The 17,408-nt window shown below is 40.8% G+C and overlaps 2 protein-coding genes across 6 annotated transcripts in view; one reads left to right on the forward strand and one right to left on the reverse strand.

Moving 5' to 3' along the window:
- Positions 1–1,124: 1,124 nt before the first annotated feature.
- Positions 1,125–6,146, reverse strand: adtrp1 (androgen dependent TFPI regulating protein 1). Of its 2 annotated transcripts, none has more exons than XM_084068091.1 (6): positions 5,976–6,146; positions 5,168–5,305; positions 4,617–4,718; positions 3,565–3,680; positions 2,929–3,089; positions 1,125–2,544 (listed from the first exon to the last, which is right to left on the reverse strand). In XM_084068091.1, exons 1-6 carry the CDS (start codon positions 6,141–6,143, stop codon positions 2,504–2,506), a joined length of 726 nt encoding a protein of 241 aa, XP_083924217.1. In that variant the 5' UTR covers positions 6,144–6,146; the 3' UTR covers positions 1,125–2,503. The 2 variants fall into 2 exon arrangements, with proteins under 2 accessions (XP_083924217.1, XP_083924218.1); XM_084068092.1 differs by having other exon boundaries at positions 1,125–2,552.
- Positions 6,147–7,972: 1,826 nt separating this feature from the next.
- Positions 7,973–17,408, forward strand: part of LOC311052848 (protein bicaudal D homolog 2-like) — a 424,382-nt gene continuing 414,946 nt past the window's right edge. For all 4 annotated transcript variants that reach the window (XR_014601558.1, XR_014601559.1, XM_084068076.1 and 1 more), the window contains exon 1: positions 7,973–8,475. Coding sequence is in view for 2 of the 4 variants with exons in the window: in XM_084068076.1 (XP_083924202.1) it covers positions 8,263–8,475 (213 nt within the window). In the remaining 2 variants the exon portion in view is untranslated. The remainder of the gene's footprint in view (positions 8,476–17,408) is intronic.

Raw genomic sequence — 17,408 nt, forward strand, 5'->3', positions numbered from 1 at the left:
ATATTGCTCATGTAGTTAATTATTTTCTCTCAGATGAACATACAGATAATATACAGTATTGGATCATTTGATAGGAAGGATGGGAGACTGTAATTAGATATGGTTGGGAGCCACGTAGAGGGTAATGTGAGCTGATCACATTCCCAGAGCTAATCAAGTTCTGAGTTCTGGGAACATATATGTATCTACTCATATGAACACACAGTATGCAACGTTGTCATTTCCCAGCCTACACATAGCCTACACATAGATCTGCAAGCTAATAGCGTGGCACATTAGCTTGTAGATCTGCTATTTTTGAGAAATCGTGAACATTTTTGCAAATCTTTGAATATATATATTTTAAAGCGAACATTTGTGACTCAAATCTTTGCTTCTGGGGGTCCCTGGAACAAAATATTTGGAGATGGGGGTCGGCGGCCAAATAACATTCATTTTGGGGGTCCTTGACATGAAAAAGTTTGAGAACTATTGATTTATAGCACTCTTGTGTAGACGCCTTCCAGGGCCTTTTCCTGCTGTACTGTGAGCGTCCATGTCTCGGACCCATACAGCAGTACTGACTCCCACTGTAGCTACTAACAGCCACCTGTACATACTCATGCAAATACTCACCATCGGCTCTCATCTGACCCCTTGTGGGCATTAGGAAGCATGACAATGTCTACAGGTAACAAGGATCAGTCAATCCTCTCTGCAATACTGCTGAAATATAGTCATTTTCAGTAGGTTACTCAAACATGTTCTTTAGATTTAATACTTGGAACAAGTAATTTGTCAAGCATTACACTGCACCTGTGCTTTCTGGTATACACTAGGCCTGCATTAAATAAAATACATGAATAAATATGTACGAAACAAACAACATAAAATAACGCACTCCATATATATAATATATTGAGTAGTAAAGAAAAGAAACCAGTTAATATAAAAATAAATAAATAAATCTGAACATTAAGAGATAAATTGCAAGGTGCTTCTTTGTGACATTATGAACCATATTCCTCCATGAAATAGAATAGATCATGGATTAGCACCAGTCTGTCACTTTGGTGCCAAAAAACAGAAACACTCCTTATTTTTAATCTATATTTGCCGGTGCATAATAGAAATCGCAACTGCTGTATTTTTTAATCAATTTATTTTGCAGAAAACATATTACAGCAAGAGCTACAGTAAATGAAACATTTCCCCTGTAGTAACATCAACAGTCAATATCCCATCTGCTTATGAAAACCTATTTTTCACAAAAATATTTGTAACTATTTGTAATAGTTTTGTCATTTATTATAATAGGAAAAATGTGTTTAATAACTCGTACAGTATTTCTTCCAGGATAAATTGTTACTTTTAGCAGCAATGTACTTAAAATAATGCCATTTCAAAATAAAAAGCTTAATTCATTTCAAATTCTGTGTTAAGTCAGTCAATATTCCACCTGCTTATGATTTCTTATTTTGCCAATCTATGTTTATGAGCAATCAATAGCCGCTCTACAAGCTCAAAGCGTGTCAAGTGTTGACAGCTTGTAGATCAGCAATTTTCACTATTTTAAAAGGAAAATTGGCCTGTAATGATTTTCCCAAAACAGGGACGACAGGCTTAAAGTGGTTAAGATGAATGGAACATAAACATATGGTTATGTTCATCTGTGAAAGTAGGAATATCATTTTCAGTATTACCTTTTGCAAAAGCTCCCCCTATTGTTTCTTCCATTTCAGTGAAAAACAATAATCAGCACAGCAGCAATCACTTAAAAGCAATTCTTAACATTATTATTCATTAAATCACTGTATATCATTTTTAGCAATAATTCTTTTTACAAGTTACTTTAAAAAACATCTTTATCTAAATTCAGCAATTTGATCAAACAGTGCCTGAACAGTAGGAATGGTCCCTTCACACAGACTAAATCTACAATATTGTTTCAAACAGGATTATGATGTAAGTATTGGAATAACACACAGAGAGACATAAGTATTGAATAGTGTGTGTTACCATATGAGTAAATCTGGTCGTGTGATAAAGGTAATGGAATATATGAGAGAGAGAGAGAGAGAGAGAGAGAGAGAGAGAGAGAGAGAGAGAGAGAGAGAGAGAGAGAGAGAGAGAGAGAGAGAGAGAGAGAGAGAGAGAGAGAGAGAGAGAGAGAGAGAGAGAGAGAGAGAGAGAGAGAGAGAGAGAGTGAGAGTGTATGAGAAGTCAAAATAAGTGTCAAGTCAACTGTCAGATACAGTGCATTATAAAATAGCATGATGATGATGAAGAATATGCTACGTCAGTGCAAGTCTGCTCCAATGAGAATCACAAGAAACTACTAGGACAGAGTTGATGTGACAATATACATTGGATGGATTACAGTAAGTTGTCATCCTACAGTAAATATGAAGGTAATATTCTGTAGTCATAGACGGTGTTTCCCACTCTGTCCTAAAGGAGGTAGTCAGTGCTAGGGGCGTGTCCCTTATGACCTGTCCCGCCATAGTAGGCCCCTCCCTGTCCCTCAGCTCACTCGCCAACAGAGTCTCACTTCTTCTTTTTCTTCTGAGGTCCTGTCAAGAGACAGGAGACACGTTAGGAAATCTTGTTAATGATGGCCACACCAAGTCAAGACTGATAGATTTTGAAGGGGCAACATCGCCGATTTTCTATCTGAATACTGCTGGCAGAGATTTCTAGTGCCGAAGTGTTAGGTCAGATTTTCACATCTCACAATGGAACGAGAGGATTCAGGCTCAAAATCTGTTATGTTGCCCATTCATTTTATAATTTCCAATATTTAACATTTATAAATTATCTTTTTTTATAATATTTATGAATACCATATTTATAAACCGTGCTAAGACACACAGCTGCATGCAATTTATACAAATTATAGGTCATTATTATTATTAGTTATGAACATTTGCTATTTCCGTATCTTCCTACCGGCACTGGCCCACATCTTGCGGGAGAGTTTTTCCCCCAGCAGGTACAGAGGAGCCATGGTGAGGGCCGCAATCCCAAAAAACAACCCCAGACCCACGGGACTCAGCTTGGCCATGATGGGATACACCCAGATATCTGAGACATAGTGCACCCACAGGACCCTGACACACACAGTGACACAGACACAAAAACAACACCGGGACACAAATCTGATTAACTATTTCCACGGTAGAGGAATTCATATATTGTGGTTTATTAGGGATAAAACCCTAATAAACCTTTAATAAAAGGGGAAGCTATTATGGATAATACCATAATAAACCACATCATTTAACAATACTACCCAAGGCACCCTTGAGTGTAATATTGTAATTATAAACTGTTTTTTAAAAGAAAGTTGTTTGTTCACAAGCTCTTAATACTTTTCATTGCATCAATATTCAGATAAAACACACAGACTTATTACCATTGTCAATCTGGTGTCCCTATTTTGGGCATGTTAGAGAAAAGGCAAACATTTTAAAGAATTGTAAAGATAAAATAGGGCATACATTTATATTAAAAAACATACAAAATGATTTTGTATGGAGATACAATGTTTGTGCCTGACAGCGTGGATATCTCAAGTTGTCTTACCATGAAAGGTACACAAACGCAAAGAGAGCCAAGCCGAGGATGCTTTTGATTCTGCCGCCATATTTATGGTTCTGGATGTACATCTGCACAAATACCAAGGGCAGGATGGTAGTGTGCTGCAAACGGAAAGAAATGCAGAAAAGGAGGTTTATTGCAGAACAAAAAAGGGGAAGCTAGTACATAGTAGTTAGTCAGGACATAACAAAAAACTGTGTTGTGAAACATGTTATCAGTGTGAAACTTCAACCGGAGACACGCCAGCAGTAAACATACTGTAGAATAATGGGTATTTGAAGAGAGACTGTGGGAATGGCAGCCTTCGGCAGGCTAGCATTACACCATTTTGTCTGACTGTAAAGCGCAAATAGATTAGATAACAACCTTCAGTTACTAGCTAAAAATGACATAAACGTTAATAAGCAGACAAGTTCAAGTTGTACTGTATTTATGTGCATTTCACAGTTGAGTGTGAAATATGCAATTAGGGCTGGGGAATAATACAATATTATATCAATATTGCTGTGATACGAGATTTAATATTGTGCTATGGCTTAAGTCTTGTCCTGACTGTTTTAACTGATCTATTATTTGCCTTTAACATAAGTTATTATAGTCATAACTGATGATTACTTAAAAAACATCTCATTGTGTAAATAAATATTTCAAGAAAGTTCCCGCAACATTCATAGAGAAAGCCCTAAATGCAATAATCAACGCATAAAAAGCAGTAGTGTTCAGGACAAACCAACGCTGCTACTACACACACACACACACACACACACACACACACACACACACACACACACACACACACACACACACACACACACACACACACACACACACACACACACACACACACACACACACACACACTCAATTGAAAAACCTGTCTTGTGATCTTGTCTAATGAGCACGTGATAACAAGGTCATGCCTTTAGAATTCAACTGTAAAGTGAATAGATACAGCCTTAACTGTACTGACCACTAACCACCAGTAGACCTAATTTAACCCGATTTGTCCAAAGTCCAGTTTAATGTAACACACTTACCATAGCATGGTTCAACCAGACAGGGATAATGTCATCTAGGTACTTGGGATATACCAGCTCTCTGTCATAGTGGTATAATGACCAGAAAGAGGAAAACACAAACTGTGGAAACATAAAGGAGTCATAGATTATATTAAAGGTGCTATAAGTGATATGTCTAAGTGTTAAATAGCTCTATATTCTGATAGCAATCATTACTACAGAGTTCAGTTAACAAGGGGTGTCCCTGTCTCTCCCGCTCTTAAATACATTTAAGTCAGGATACCATTTTCATCTAATCAGGAGAGAGAACTCACACAGGATACAGGATAAACAATTGAAATTGGAAATGTTGAAACACAAAATGAGCTGACAAAATTGTAACTGGAGATATACAAATAAATATATTGCATAATGTGTAACATAATTCTTTCTATATTAGAGGTGCTGTAAGTGATTATATCTATCTATCTATCTATCTCTCTCTCTTACACCACCTCTAAAATATAGAAAGAATTATGTTACACATTATGCAATATAAGTATGACAAAGAGGCAAATAAATATACTCACGGCAGCAAGAGGGAAAGCCAGAATAGTGAAGAGTTTGTCCCTTAGTTTAACCAGCAGAGATGGAAGACCTTTGGCAGGGAGTATGAGGTGAACGATGTCGATGAAGACGCATAATCCAAAGAACACAGACTGCAGGACCTATAGCAATTATTGGCAAATAGCAATGAATGATTCAGTCTTAACAGGGCATTAGAAATAGTTTATGATTGTGTGATGCATAAAAGCAGTGGTGTACTGTACTTAAGTACAATTTTGAGGAATTTTATATTTTACTTTACTGGAGTATTTCCAATTTTCAGTACTTTTACTTCTACTCCACTACATCGCAGAGGCAAATATTATACTTTTTTACTCCACTACAATTATTTGAAAACTTTAGTCACTAGTTACTTTGTAGATTTGTATTATTATTACAAAACATAGCCATTTGGAAATAGCCGATAGGCATTGTGAGCTTGTAGATCTGCTATTTTCAAAATATTTGTATACAGTACATTTGAAAACTTGTGAAACGGGACATTCTGCAAAATGAGCACTTTTACTTTTGGTACCTTACCTACAATTTGATACCAATACTTTTGTACTTTTACTCAAGTACATTTTTTATTCTGGACTTTTACTTGTAACAGAGTGTTTCTATTGCAGTATTGATTATTTTACCCAAGTACAAAAAAAATGAGTAGCCTACTTTTTCCACCACTGTGTGTGATGCCGCATGCATAGCATAGACAGTGCATTACCGCCACCATGCCTTTGATCTAGCAAATGCAGACATAACATATAGGTACAATTAAACACCTTCTCTTACCAGATCGAGGAAGGTCAGATACTTCCATCGCCCCCCGTACGTCTTCGCCCCCGGGTGTCTCTCGTCGTTCAAGGAGCAGTTCTTGGTGATGGTGAAGACGTACCATGTAAATATGACGATATGAACGCACAGACACGACCCCCAGGATGATGAAGCGGCCGCAGCCATTTTGCACTAAAAGAACGGTCTGACAGCTCCCTCTGGTCACGTGACAACAAGAGGAGGCTGTCACTGCTGTACTGCCGCTGGGTGGAGTTTGATCTGTTATTCTAACTGATTATTGTCGCAATAACATTGAATTATGGTTGATTGATTGATGAACGAAACAAATGCGACGTATATGAAAAAATAAATAAAGATATAAACAAATAATACTGACTTTATAGGCTAATCAGTGAAGAACGAATTTGTTTTATCAAGAGGTAACATTTGGGCTCAAGTCATCAAGTGGTTAATGCAGGTTTTGTAATAATAATCTTATCTAACTAAAGCTGTATAAATACATAGATGTAAATATAATTTAAATATAATAAATAAATATAATATAAATAAATTAAAACACACATATATATATATATATATATATATATATATATATATATATATATATATATATATATATATATATATATATATATATATATATATATATATATATAAATATATAAATAAAGGTAAAAAGTACAATATTTTCCTTTGAGTAGTAAAGTAAATTAAAAGTAACACAAAATTGTACTAAGTAGTCTACTATAAAGAGAACGTGACGTGACACCATTGAAAGTAATAGCTGAAAAAAAACTCCCAAGATGGTGCCACCACTGATAAGCATTGATTGATTGATATTTGTATTGATAAAAAAACATGCTCCACTGTAAATAAACAATAAAGACATTAATAAATAATTAAGACATATAAATAAACAATACTGACAAATAATTCTGACTGCAAGACGGTAAACTATCTGCCAGCACGCGTGGCCAAATTATATATAATATATCAACTAGTCTCAATAAAGTTTCTGTCTTAAAAAATAAATACAAATTAAACCGACAGACGACTGCATGGCTTCATTTAACCTCGCGTCACCAGTCTTTCCACCTCGGAGGAAAAGGCTTCATTTAAAACGGACCTGAAAATCCACCTTTCAAGAGGCCAAAGGGAGAGGTAATTATTACCACTTCTCCTTAGAAAGGTGTGACCTCAATGGAAACAAGTCCACTTTTTTGTGTTATCCTTTTTAGACCAATAGGCTATATGCACAGCAGTTCCTTCACAGGTGTTACCAATGATACTAATTAAGGCTCTGTTCCATTTAGTGTGGCATATAGTGGTTGTCTTATTTTCAGGGACTCCCATAACTCTGAGAGTGTACAAATGGAACCAAATGTTTGGTTCCATTTGTACACTCTCAGAGTTACACACCCACCATAAGGGGCCATTTGGGAACCAAAATGGAGTGTTTCTAGTGAGCCAACATGCGCAATATCAGCACCCTGACCAGAATGGAACAGAGCCTTCATTAGTATCATTGGTAACACCTGTGAAGGAAGTGATAATATGGCTGCTGTGCATAGAGCCTATTGTTTGACTGCACTTGTGCTGTTTGCGTTTCTGTCCAATAAATATTCAATCAATGAAACTTCAAACGTGTTATTTGCGGTTATCTGACAGTAAATTTCCGCCAGGGGGCAGCAGATGCATGTAAACAACGCCATGCGACTTGGTCTGTCGCTTCCATTCGTTCTATTTCTACGCCGACCAAACCGTTGTCGGCGAAACATTTCCGTGCTCCACATCGGCACGCGCGCAAAGCCTCAAGGGAGTATGAGTTCAGTATATAGCAGCCACCAGTGCCTGAGTACAAAAAAGAACTACATTTCCCGGCAAGCATAGCGGTTCCATTCGTACCTCGTAGGTCGTCCCAGCTGGGTGATGATGATGATGTGACAGCGGACTGCCTCCCCTCTAGAAGCTCCAATAAGCCGGCGAGAGGCGAAGAGGCAACACATCAACCGGCGATCATGAAGCAATTTTGAACAGACAGCCTATAAGCCTTTTTTCCCTTTCGGATAAAGGGGAAAAAAATAAGAAGATCGCCGGCCAACAGAAAAAACAACAACAACAACCATGCTGTTCAAACACAGAAGAATCTAAAGAAAGAAGCATCTAACGTCTTCAAGGTTAGAAGATCATCCTTCATCCATCCGATCCCCCCCTTGTCTGATCGTAGAGACCAGGCAGACCCCCAGCTGGTACCAGTACCACCACCACCACCACCACCACCACCATGTCTGTGTTGCTGATGGAGGCCGGGCCCGAGGGGCTGAGAGCCGAGATCGAGCGTCTATCCCGGGAGCTGAGCGATACGACGAAGGAGAAGATCCAGGCGGCGGAGTACGGTCTAGCGGTGCTGGACGAGAAGCAGCAGATCAAGCAGCAGTACGACGACCTGGAGCTGGAATATGAGACCGTGCGTCAGGAGCTGGACCAGCTGAAAGAGGTACGCTATATATATGATGATGATGACATTATTAGTATCATCACTCATTCATCACCAGCAGTGTTCAAATGGGAAAGCTACAGACGTGCCGTGCGTAATAAGCCATTGATTTCTTGGGCCATTGACCAAAACCAGTGATTCATTTATTTCATTCTCAACCTTTTTAATTTCAACGATCCACGTTTTGATATGCATTTATAGGCCACGGATCCCCCATTTGATACAACAAAAATGATCATCTCTGGGACCCATCATGCATATTTGATTGATTGAATTCTTTATTAACAGTTTGCAAAAAAAAGAAGAAGTACAGTTCAATACAATAGGATGCTAAAAGGATTAAAACCCAAGAAATCACTATGGCTTGTTTCCATTGGGGTCCTGTGTATTACATTAATCGAATACACTGTAAAAATCCACAGGGTAATACTCTCAGATTTACAGACCCATAGCATAAATAGTCAATTTGGACTCCCTGGATGCTGGGCCCCAGACCCGATGTTGAGAACCAGTGTAATAGTCAATTAATTACACCCCCCCCCCTCCATCCTCATCCTCAAGGTCAAAATTGATGTTGACACTGCAAGAGGCTAGAAGCACCCCCCCCCCTGTCAGGGATTCCCTTAGCTATACCCCTTTTATTTATGTATGTGTGGCACACACACAGATGTGTTTGGCAACCTCTGAGCTGGTCTTGCATGAATCCCTCCCCCAACTAAAATGTCAAATACATTTTATCTGCACTGTTTTGTGGTATATATAATTTGTTTTTTTTTATTGAAAAATGAAGATAGATCTGTGTGGCCCCACTCGATTACACATTTCTCTTTGGTTGTTTTGATGGGATATTATTTCCAAGTCTGCCACCCAACTTCTGGTTTATTTAGCAATAGGCCTATAGTAGCTAAATCAAATGGAAATTTAGTTAGAAATCATTCAAAAATAATTTAAGTCGGGTTAATCATTTGCCAAGATAAACCAATGCAAATAAGATATTTTCTTGTTTTAAATGAATGACACACCCAGCTCATAGATCCTACAGTGTAAGAACAAGAACTGCCGGTGCGGATAATAAAAGGGGCGGGCAGATGGTTTGAATTTCAAAACCTCCCGCTCAAACGAGGGATGAGCAACTCGCAGAGGAAACTTTAAAGATAGAGTTGTAACCGTTTAGGAATGGAAGGAATGCTGAGTGTGAAGGATGTGTCTGTGTGACTGTGAACAGTGTCCTGACTCATTCGCTCTGCTCTCTCCGGTCCAACTCTGGTCAGAGTTTTCCACTTCTCCTCAGTCAGTTGATTAACATCTCACATGATTTACATAAAGTAAAATGAATGTAGGAGTTGGTTGAGGAGTCAGGCTGAACGACCACTCTGTGTTGGCTAAATGGCTACTCTTAGGAAAAGAAAAAGAAAAGACAGATGTCCACAGAAGTATACAGGCCCTCCTATGGGGAGTGCGTCTCAGAGATTCTGGGTACTTCCCTGGTCCTCCCACAGCGTCGGAGAACCAATTGCTGACGCCACAGCGAATCCCTCCTCGCTATACTCAGAATGTGTTCATCGCTCCCCTGGGTTTTTGTGTTTTTCTGTGGGAAAAGAGGGACAGAGTGGCTATGAAGAAAAGAGAGAGAGAGATTTGAGCTCTATGCGTGTCAGTCTTTTGATTTCTCTGGCTGTCTCTGTGCTGCTCTCACCCTCCTCTCTCTAATAGTTGTTATTGTGGAGAGGAGGAGGTTTCAGGGCTGTCTCAACAGCTCCTGTTCTGTTTTCCCATGCACTCCTCCTTTGTCCTGGGAGTCCTAACTGTCTAACAGAAGAAGGACAACAGTAGAAACATGTTGAATAGACCGGCAGGCAACGGTCCTAGAAAAGTAACCACGACAGGCAGCAGCAAAGCATAAGAGAATGTAGAAAAGTGTGGGGAGGCGTTGTGATGTATACGCTATTCTTCACACGCTCACATATCACATATATTAAGATCAAAATATAATTCCTAGCCCTGTATAATTCAGTGGGTGACAATTAACATGCATTTGTATAATACAGCATATTCAATTATCCACCCAATTCAAATATGACACACTTTCATTATATTAGGGCTTGTGGAGGGTTAATTGGTAGTTAGTCCATGCTGGCTGCAGAGCAATGGTCTGTTGCTGGCCAGCAGTGATCCTGAACAAAAGGCATGAGGCAAGACCTGCCCCCCCCCCCTCCTCTTCTTGATTGTTTGTTAGAGAGCATTAGGAAGGACCGGTTCAGTCTCCGCCATTAGGAAGGAAAGGGTCAGTCTCAAGCCCTAGGAAGGATGGGGTCGGTCTCAATCATTAGGATGATGGATCAGTCTGTAGACAGGCTACTGCCGAACCAGTGGCTAAAAATAAAGCTTATCAGTGAGGTCACTTTACACTGGGAATGTCAAGTCCACACCAATTACTGTACATGGACGTCACATTAATAAACCCTACAGTGTATGCTTCATTGACTGGTGTCCCCCAGGGTTCCGTACTTGCCCCCTCCCCTACCTTTAACCCTCTACACGATGGGAAAATAGCCGATCTACAAGCTCACGCGTTAGATCTGCTATTTTTGCTGAAGGTTATGTTAGCCAAGTTTATGGTGAATGTTCGCCTTCTATTATGACATGCCCAGAATCGGGACGCTAGCTAGGGTTAAAGTGGTTATTCAAACATGCCCCTACAGCCTGTGTGAGCTCTCTAAGTAAACACATGAGTCAAACTGTAACTTTGTCTGTGATCATCTGTCATCGACATCTGTCTGGTCAGAGCTAAATGTCACGGAGCCGTTGGTACCTGGCTCTTATTTGTCCTTGGGTCTACTCTACACACAATATTTGGTCGACCCCTCTCTCTTACTAGTCTCTCAGACAACGGTGACAGTTGGAACCACATTGTCTGGAAGATTTATTTTACAGGGTCGTTCCCTTTTCAGACATAGACGTTCAACGGTTTCTCTCACGATGTCGTTCTACGCTTCTCTCTCACACTGTCATATGCAGCTTACATGTCCCATCATCATTCATGGCCAAACCATTCTTGTAAAATGGATGTTTACAGTATGTCATGTAATTACATCTGTATTCATTATATTGATCCGTGATAACAGCCAAGAGAAGTTGTTTGCCCAAATTAACTTAAGCTATTGCTTGGTTTGTGAACACAAACCAAGCAATAGCTTAGTGCAAACATTCAAGAAATAATCACCTAGCTATTGATTTGCTAATATCAAACGGAGGATGTGTGTGTGGAATGGCTCCTAACTAGATGTATGCACACATGCATGTACACGCGCGCGCGCACACGCGCGCGCACACACACACACACACACACACACACACACACACACACACACACACACACACACACACACACACACACACACACACACACACACACACACACACACACACACACAGACACACCACCATGGTGCATATGAGTATTGATTTTCTTTTCTTCATTAAACCTGGAAACTAAGAAATTATCTATTAGAAATCGCAGTGTCTTTTTAGCCAATTCCCAACTAACCCTAGGTCAATACAGGACACTAGTACACACACACACACACACACACACACACACACACACACACACACACACACACACACACACACACACACACACACACACACACACACACACACACAGTAAAACAGAGAGATGGAGGAATTCTGCACTGTTGCTTAGTAACGGCACAGCTCTCTGTTCATTCAAGCAGCCAGGAGCCGGGCTGGTTTCTTCCTGTGTGTGTGTGTGTGTGTGTGTGTGTGTGTATGTGTGTGTGTGTGTGTGTGTGTGTGTGTGTGTGTGTGTGTGTGTGTGTGTGTGTGTGTGTGTGTGTGTGTGTGTGTGTGTGTGTGTGTGTGTGAGAGTGTTGGTGGGTGACTGCCAGTGCATATTGCAGCTTAGTAGAAAGCTAACAGAGAGTATACTGGTACATAGGATGCTGGTGCTGCTAGACAATGGTTAATCACTTTCAAGCTGGTGTGTATATTCTGGGCATGTCTCCATATTCATAGGAAGAAAATAACAGATTTAAAAGCTCACAACATGTGGCATCACGATACATTGTGATCTTGTAGATCTGCTATTTTCGCTAGCTGTAAAGTAATACGAAATAACTACACAAGACTTCTTTCTTAAGAAATTGTCTCAGGTACATTTTGCTTTATTTTAGGTGTAGAGACTGAGAGACAATAACCTAGAGATGGGGTAGAGGACACAGGCCTCCAGACCTGTATCGGTATCAAACCAGAGACATTGCAATTATCTCATTATCTGTATGTGCTCAATACGCCGTCTGGTTGCCCACTGGAGCACCCCAAGGAAATATCCAGACATACAGTAGGTTAATGATATTCATAGCATGCTGCTATTTGGTCTCCAAACAGTGATCTGTCATGTTGTCAGCCAGGCTCCTAAAGTGATGTTGTGAATGTTATCTTTATGGTCATGTTGACCTAGCTCTCTCCATTACACTAGACTTTGATTCATGCTATCTCTGTCATTTGTTTTGTGGAGATTAGTTATTTAATCATTGGTCTTTCCTCCAAACTACCTGTCAACCATAAGCCCCTCCCCTCTTGTTCCTCTGCCACTCTCAGTCACCTCAACTTTAAAACCATATACGTACATATAGTTGACCGGAGTCCCCCAGGGGTCTATACTAGCCCCCCCCCCCCCCCCCCTCGTTTCCCCCCTCTACACCAAATATCTTTGCCGAAAATAGCCGATAAGCTCATAATATGTCGCAAGGCGTTGTGTGAACGCTGGGGTTCATGTGGTTAAGCCCCTCCCCTCTCTTGTTCCTCTACTGCTCTCACCTGACTAGAAAAGCCGTAAGCCCTGCCTCTCTTGTTGGGGGAGCCCCTCTTCTAGTTAGCCCCTCCTCACTACAAGAGGGAAGGAGGAAGCTCATAGGTAATGTCATTGTCATCTTTCTTATCCAATCTGTGTGGCACACTGGCCTGACACCTGAGACACTGTCTATTGTCACGTTATGCAGTGAGTGTGTGAGTTAGTTAGCTCCTCTGCTACATGCAGTATGTCCTGAATAATATCACTGCCTTCCTTCCATGCATTGGTGACATGTTTGTTTATTGGCAATAAACAAAACCTGTTTTTAAAGTGTTACATAACAGATCACAATCACATCCCAAATGGTGTTATGACTTATGATAAGCATTAGGCGCAGTGCTGCTAGCTGTGATGAAGTTGTGGACCTTCATGCATGTTTTGTTGACACACAAACACACACATGTTGCTCACACTGATCATGTTTTGTCAATGGCCGACCAGCCACTGCACACGATTTATTCACATCTAGACAGCTACGTATTACCCAAACTGGGTGACGGGGTGGTCCTAGGTTCTGTGGAATTTAGGTAGAATGTCATGGTCATGAAGACATCATCTTATCCCTGAAGACGAATTCCTTGAAGATCCCAAATCCCATGCTTTGTTTGACCTAATTCGCTCTTTCTCTGTGTAATACGGGACACCTTTGTGTTTTAGGCTTCTGTTCATGCGCTAACACACATAGAAACATAAACATATATGTATGCACACACACACAGACCATGACAATGCTACTGTGACAAAGAGCAGTGTTTTGGGGTCCTTGTTGCATTGTAGCAAGGCAGCTGTGTACTGTGTAGTGCGTTGTGGAATTCTCCTGGACAATCAGGAACGTAAATGGTTAAGCTCAGTAAAACCTGGGTTCTCTGTCCTCGGCTCGCTGGCCTTTTGTGCGTCTGAACCCGATGGGGTTAGCAGGTCTTGGGTGTCACACACTAAACGGGGAGGGGGTTAAACGCTCACAGAACACAGGGTTCGACAAAAGCAGAGATTGAGAGAGCCGTCCCATTGTGACAACATGAAAAAGATCGCTCCCCTTTGTCCCTTTAGAAATGGCAGATCACTAAAGGACGGATCGCAGTGTCCTCAAACAAAGGTATTTGGTGTGACTTTTAAAAAACTGTGGCGTTTAAATGCCACGGATGCCAGCTGAAACGCAGCAGAAAAGCAGGAGGAGGAAACCCACCCATCTGGACTCTTGGAAGGCAAAGTCGTAAAGTGTCATCATAAACAACGTCACTCTCATAATTGTTGCATTTCTGCGATTGTGAAGCCCCTTTGCTCTGTTACCAGATCACATTTCATCAGCAGCTGTTCCTCTCACCACCACTTGCTCTGTTTCTTTTTGCTTATAATCTTAATAACCCCTGAGTCAGTCTGACTCAGTCTATTTAAAGCCCTAATTCCTATTGAATTGATATCGAAGTGATACTGACACTGTAGAAGTGGTCTGCATTACTGATCACTATCATGCCACAGACCATCTCCCAATGATGTGTTGAAAGGTAAACGGTATTGCTTTTGCAAACCATCCAAAACTTCAGACCTGCCAAAACTCCTTTTCATTGTTTTTGGGGGTATTTCGACCAACCCTTTCATCTGTAGTAGCCCTTAGCGGGCGGCCGCTCTGCAATTAAGGGGTAATCTTTTCTAAATGGCACTAAATAAAGTCTCAAATCCCCTCCCTAAGAGGATGAATCCCTGGCACTATGCACGAGGCTTACGGAGGTCTGGGAGCCCGGCCAGGTCCAGCCACACTTGGTGGCTGCATCCACAGCCAGGGGACATGGCAGGTCCATCTGCTGGGAATGCTGCTGGCCTGACCATGTCGAGCAGCCTGGAGAGTCTGTTAGGGGTGCAGCAGTTCATCAAACTAATCCATTTAATTGATAAAAAAATTATCGATAATCGATCAAATAATAGATTTCCAAAAGTAGACGATCTAAAAGCTCACAGTGCGTTACGATGTGACACGTTTTATTTTTACGCGACACTGTTTTACGACATAAAATCAGGCTTTTGTGGTTATTCAGACCAATCGATTTAGTCAATTATACAAAAATAAATTAGAATTGTTTGTGTCGATTTGTTGATTAAAAAGAAAATACAAAAAAAAAACTGTCATGGCCCGGACGGCTGGCGTAGGCTTCAATGTAGCCTGACAGCGCATCGCGGGTTCAAGTCCTGTTCCTGATGAGCTTTGCTGCATGTCTCTCCCCATCTCTCTCCGCTGTTTCCTGTCTGTCTCTACTCTACAACTATAAATAAAGGCCAAAAAGCTCCCAAAAATATCTTAAAAAAAAAAAAAAAGACAATTATTCGATTAATCAAAAAACCAACTGATATAATAATTGCTAAGAAGATAATTGATAGTTGCTGCCCTAGAGTATACTGTCCTGCTTAGTGCTTAGTTAGCTTGTATGACTCCCAAACTTAATTACAGTGACGCACAGACCATTATTAAGACCATTCGCAGTATACATTTACGATAAGTCCAGAGGAAAATCTCACTGAGCCTCTCAGTCTGGCTGTTTACATGCAAAGTAACAAAACATTCACCTTGCACAGTTTTAAGTAAAGCTGTCCACTGCTAATCCCTAATGAATTTAAAGGTCTTTTGTAAACTCTGATAAAAACAGCGTGCCACCAGAGACCGTCTCAGTTCAAACACAGGCCATATTTGGCTGTGAGCGCATACAGCGTTAGTAGATGGCTGTTTTCTTTTTAATGAGTGTTTGCAGGCTGAGGTGGACTGAATGGCCAGGCTTGTTTGGAGTGGTGTTTTCGGTCTTCTGTGTTACAGTGGTGTGTTTGGCCGATGTGTTCAGATGAAAAGGATCAAGTGTTTGTCAAGTACTGCATTAGGCTGGGCTGGTGCTGAAGTGACTTCAGCTGTGTTCAGTTCTCTTCAGCTATGATGTTTGCTGTGTGGTGTGCTCTGTGTTGGGTATTTTACAGCAGGGGTCCCCAACCTGGGGTTTGCAGACACTTAGGCCCGTCCTACACTTTCATGTAGGATGGGCCAAACAGCCGAAGGGCACTTTCTTCTAGTCAAAAGAATAGAGAAGAAACAAAGGAAAAAGTCTGATAAAAAGAAAACCATATCACATTTCCCCATTATGCAAATATAAAGAGAGTAAAAGTCTATACACATTGTGGGTTAATAATAGGCCTACATATTTAATCTGTTTCAATCGGCGATCGTCACTGGATTTAAACCACATCATGGGACATGTGGACAGGGACCTGAAGTCTTTTTTTCCGCTTGGAGCCTGCTGACTCAGACTGTCAAATGTATAGCATGATTATACCTGCTCATAGTGATGATGTTGTCTAATCCCGTTATGTTTCCATCAGGACAGGCATTTTAGCCGTTCATAATCATGTCTTGTAATCCCGTTGTGTTTCCATCCTCAAGCCACGTTCTGTAGATCAGAGCTACTGTATACTGCCTCCTCGCTAAGTCTCATCTCGTGCTCGACTGAGAGATTATGCAGCCCCCCTGAGGCTAACGTTACCTGCAGCATGCCATGCCACTCTACGCTAAGTGCAGCATGCTGCGCTGCGCCTGGTGTTACCTGTAGCCCTTACCAGCATGCCACACAGCCACCCTCCCCCACCAGCCTAACATTACCTGTAGCATGCCCGACCGTGCACGATACATTACCTGAACCGTACCATGCTTCCATTCACAACTTTCAGTTCCCTCCGGGCCTACTGTACTGTGTGGTGCCAGCTGACTTTGATGATGGTCAAATTCAGTCTCATGGGGGAATTTGTCTCTCTATATCTAGCTCATAAACTGCTTAGCCTGTTGCAGCCTGTTGAAGATATCATTCCAAGCCAAATTATGAATCATAAAGTTAATTGACCATTGTACTTTGTAGTAAATTTGTAGTTACATAGCACCCAGCCTTGTATCTAGGGAGGTTATATAGCCTAACCCATTAAGACCTGGAACTGTGCCATTTTTAGATTTCAGCTAAAAAGCATTATTTTACACTTTGGGCTATTCAAAAATCGTGAAAATGTGTGCAAATCTTTGAATATACATATT

The sequence above is a fragment of the Gymnoscopelus microlampas genome (assembly GCF_963454915.1).
Source record: "Gymnoscopelus microlampas genome assembly, chromosome: 10".
Taxonomy (NCBI): domain Eukaryota; kingdom Metazoa; phylum Chordata; class Actinopteri; order Myctophiformes; family Myctophidae; genus Gymnoscopelus; species Gymnoscopelus microlampas.

What these genes read in the sequence shown, in the direction of transcription:
- adtrp1 (XM_084068091.1), bottom strand. Translation starts at nt 6,143, where the DNA reads ATGGCTGCGGCCGCTTCATCATCCTGGGGGTCGTGTCTGTGCGTTCAT. An exon ending in ATCTGACCTTCCTCGATCTG is followed by an intron (nt 5,306 to 5,975) that starts GTAAGAGAAGGT and finishes TAATTGCTATAG; the next exon opens with GTCCTGCAGTCTGTGTTCTT. An exon ending in GCGTTTGTGTACCTTTCATG is followed by an intron (nt 3,090 to 3,564) that starts GTAAGACAACTT and finishes TGTGTGTGTCAG; the next exon opens with GGTCCTGTGGGTGCACTATG.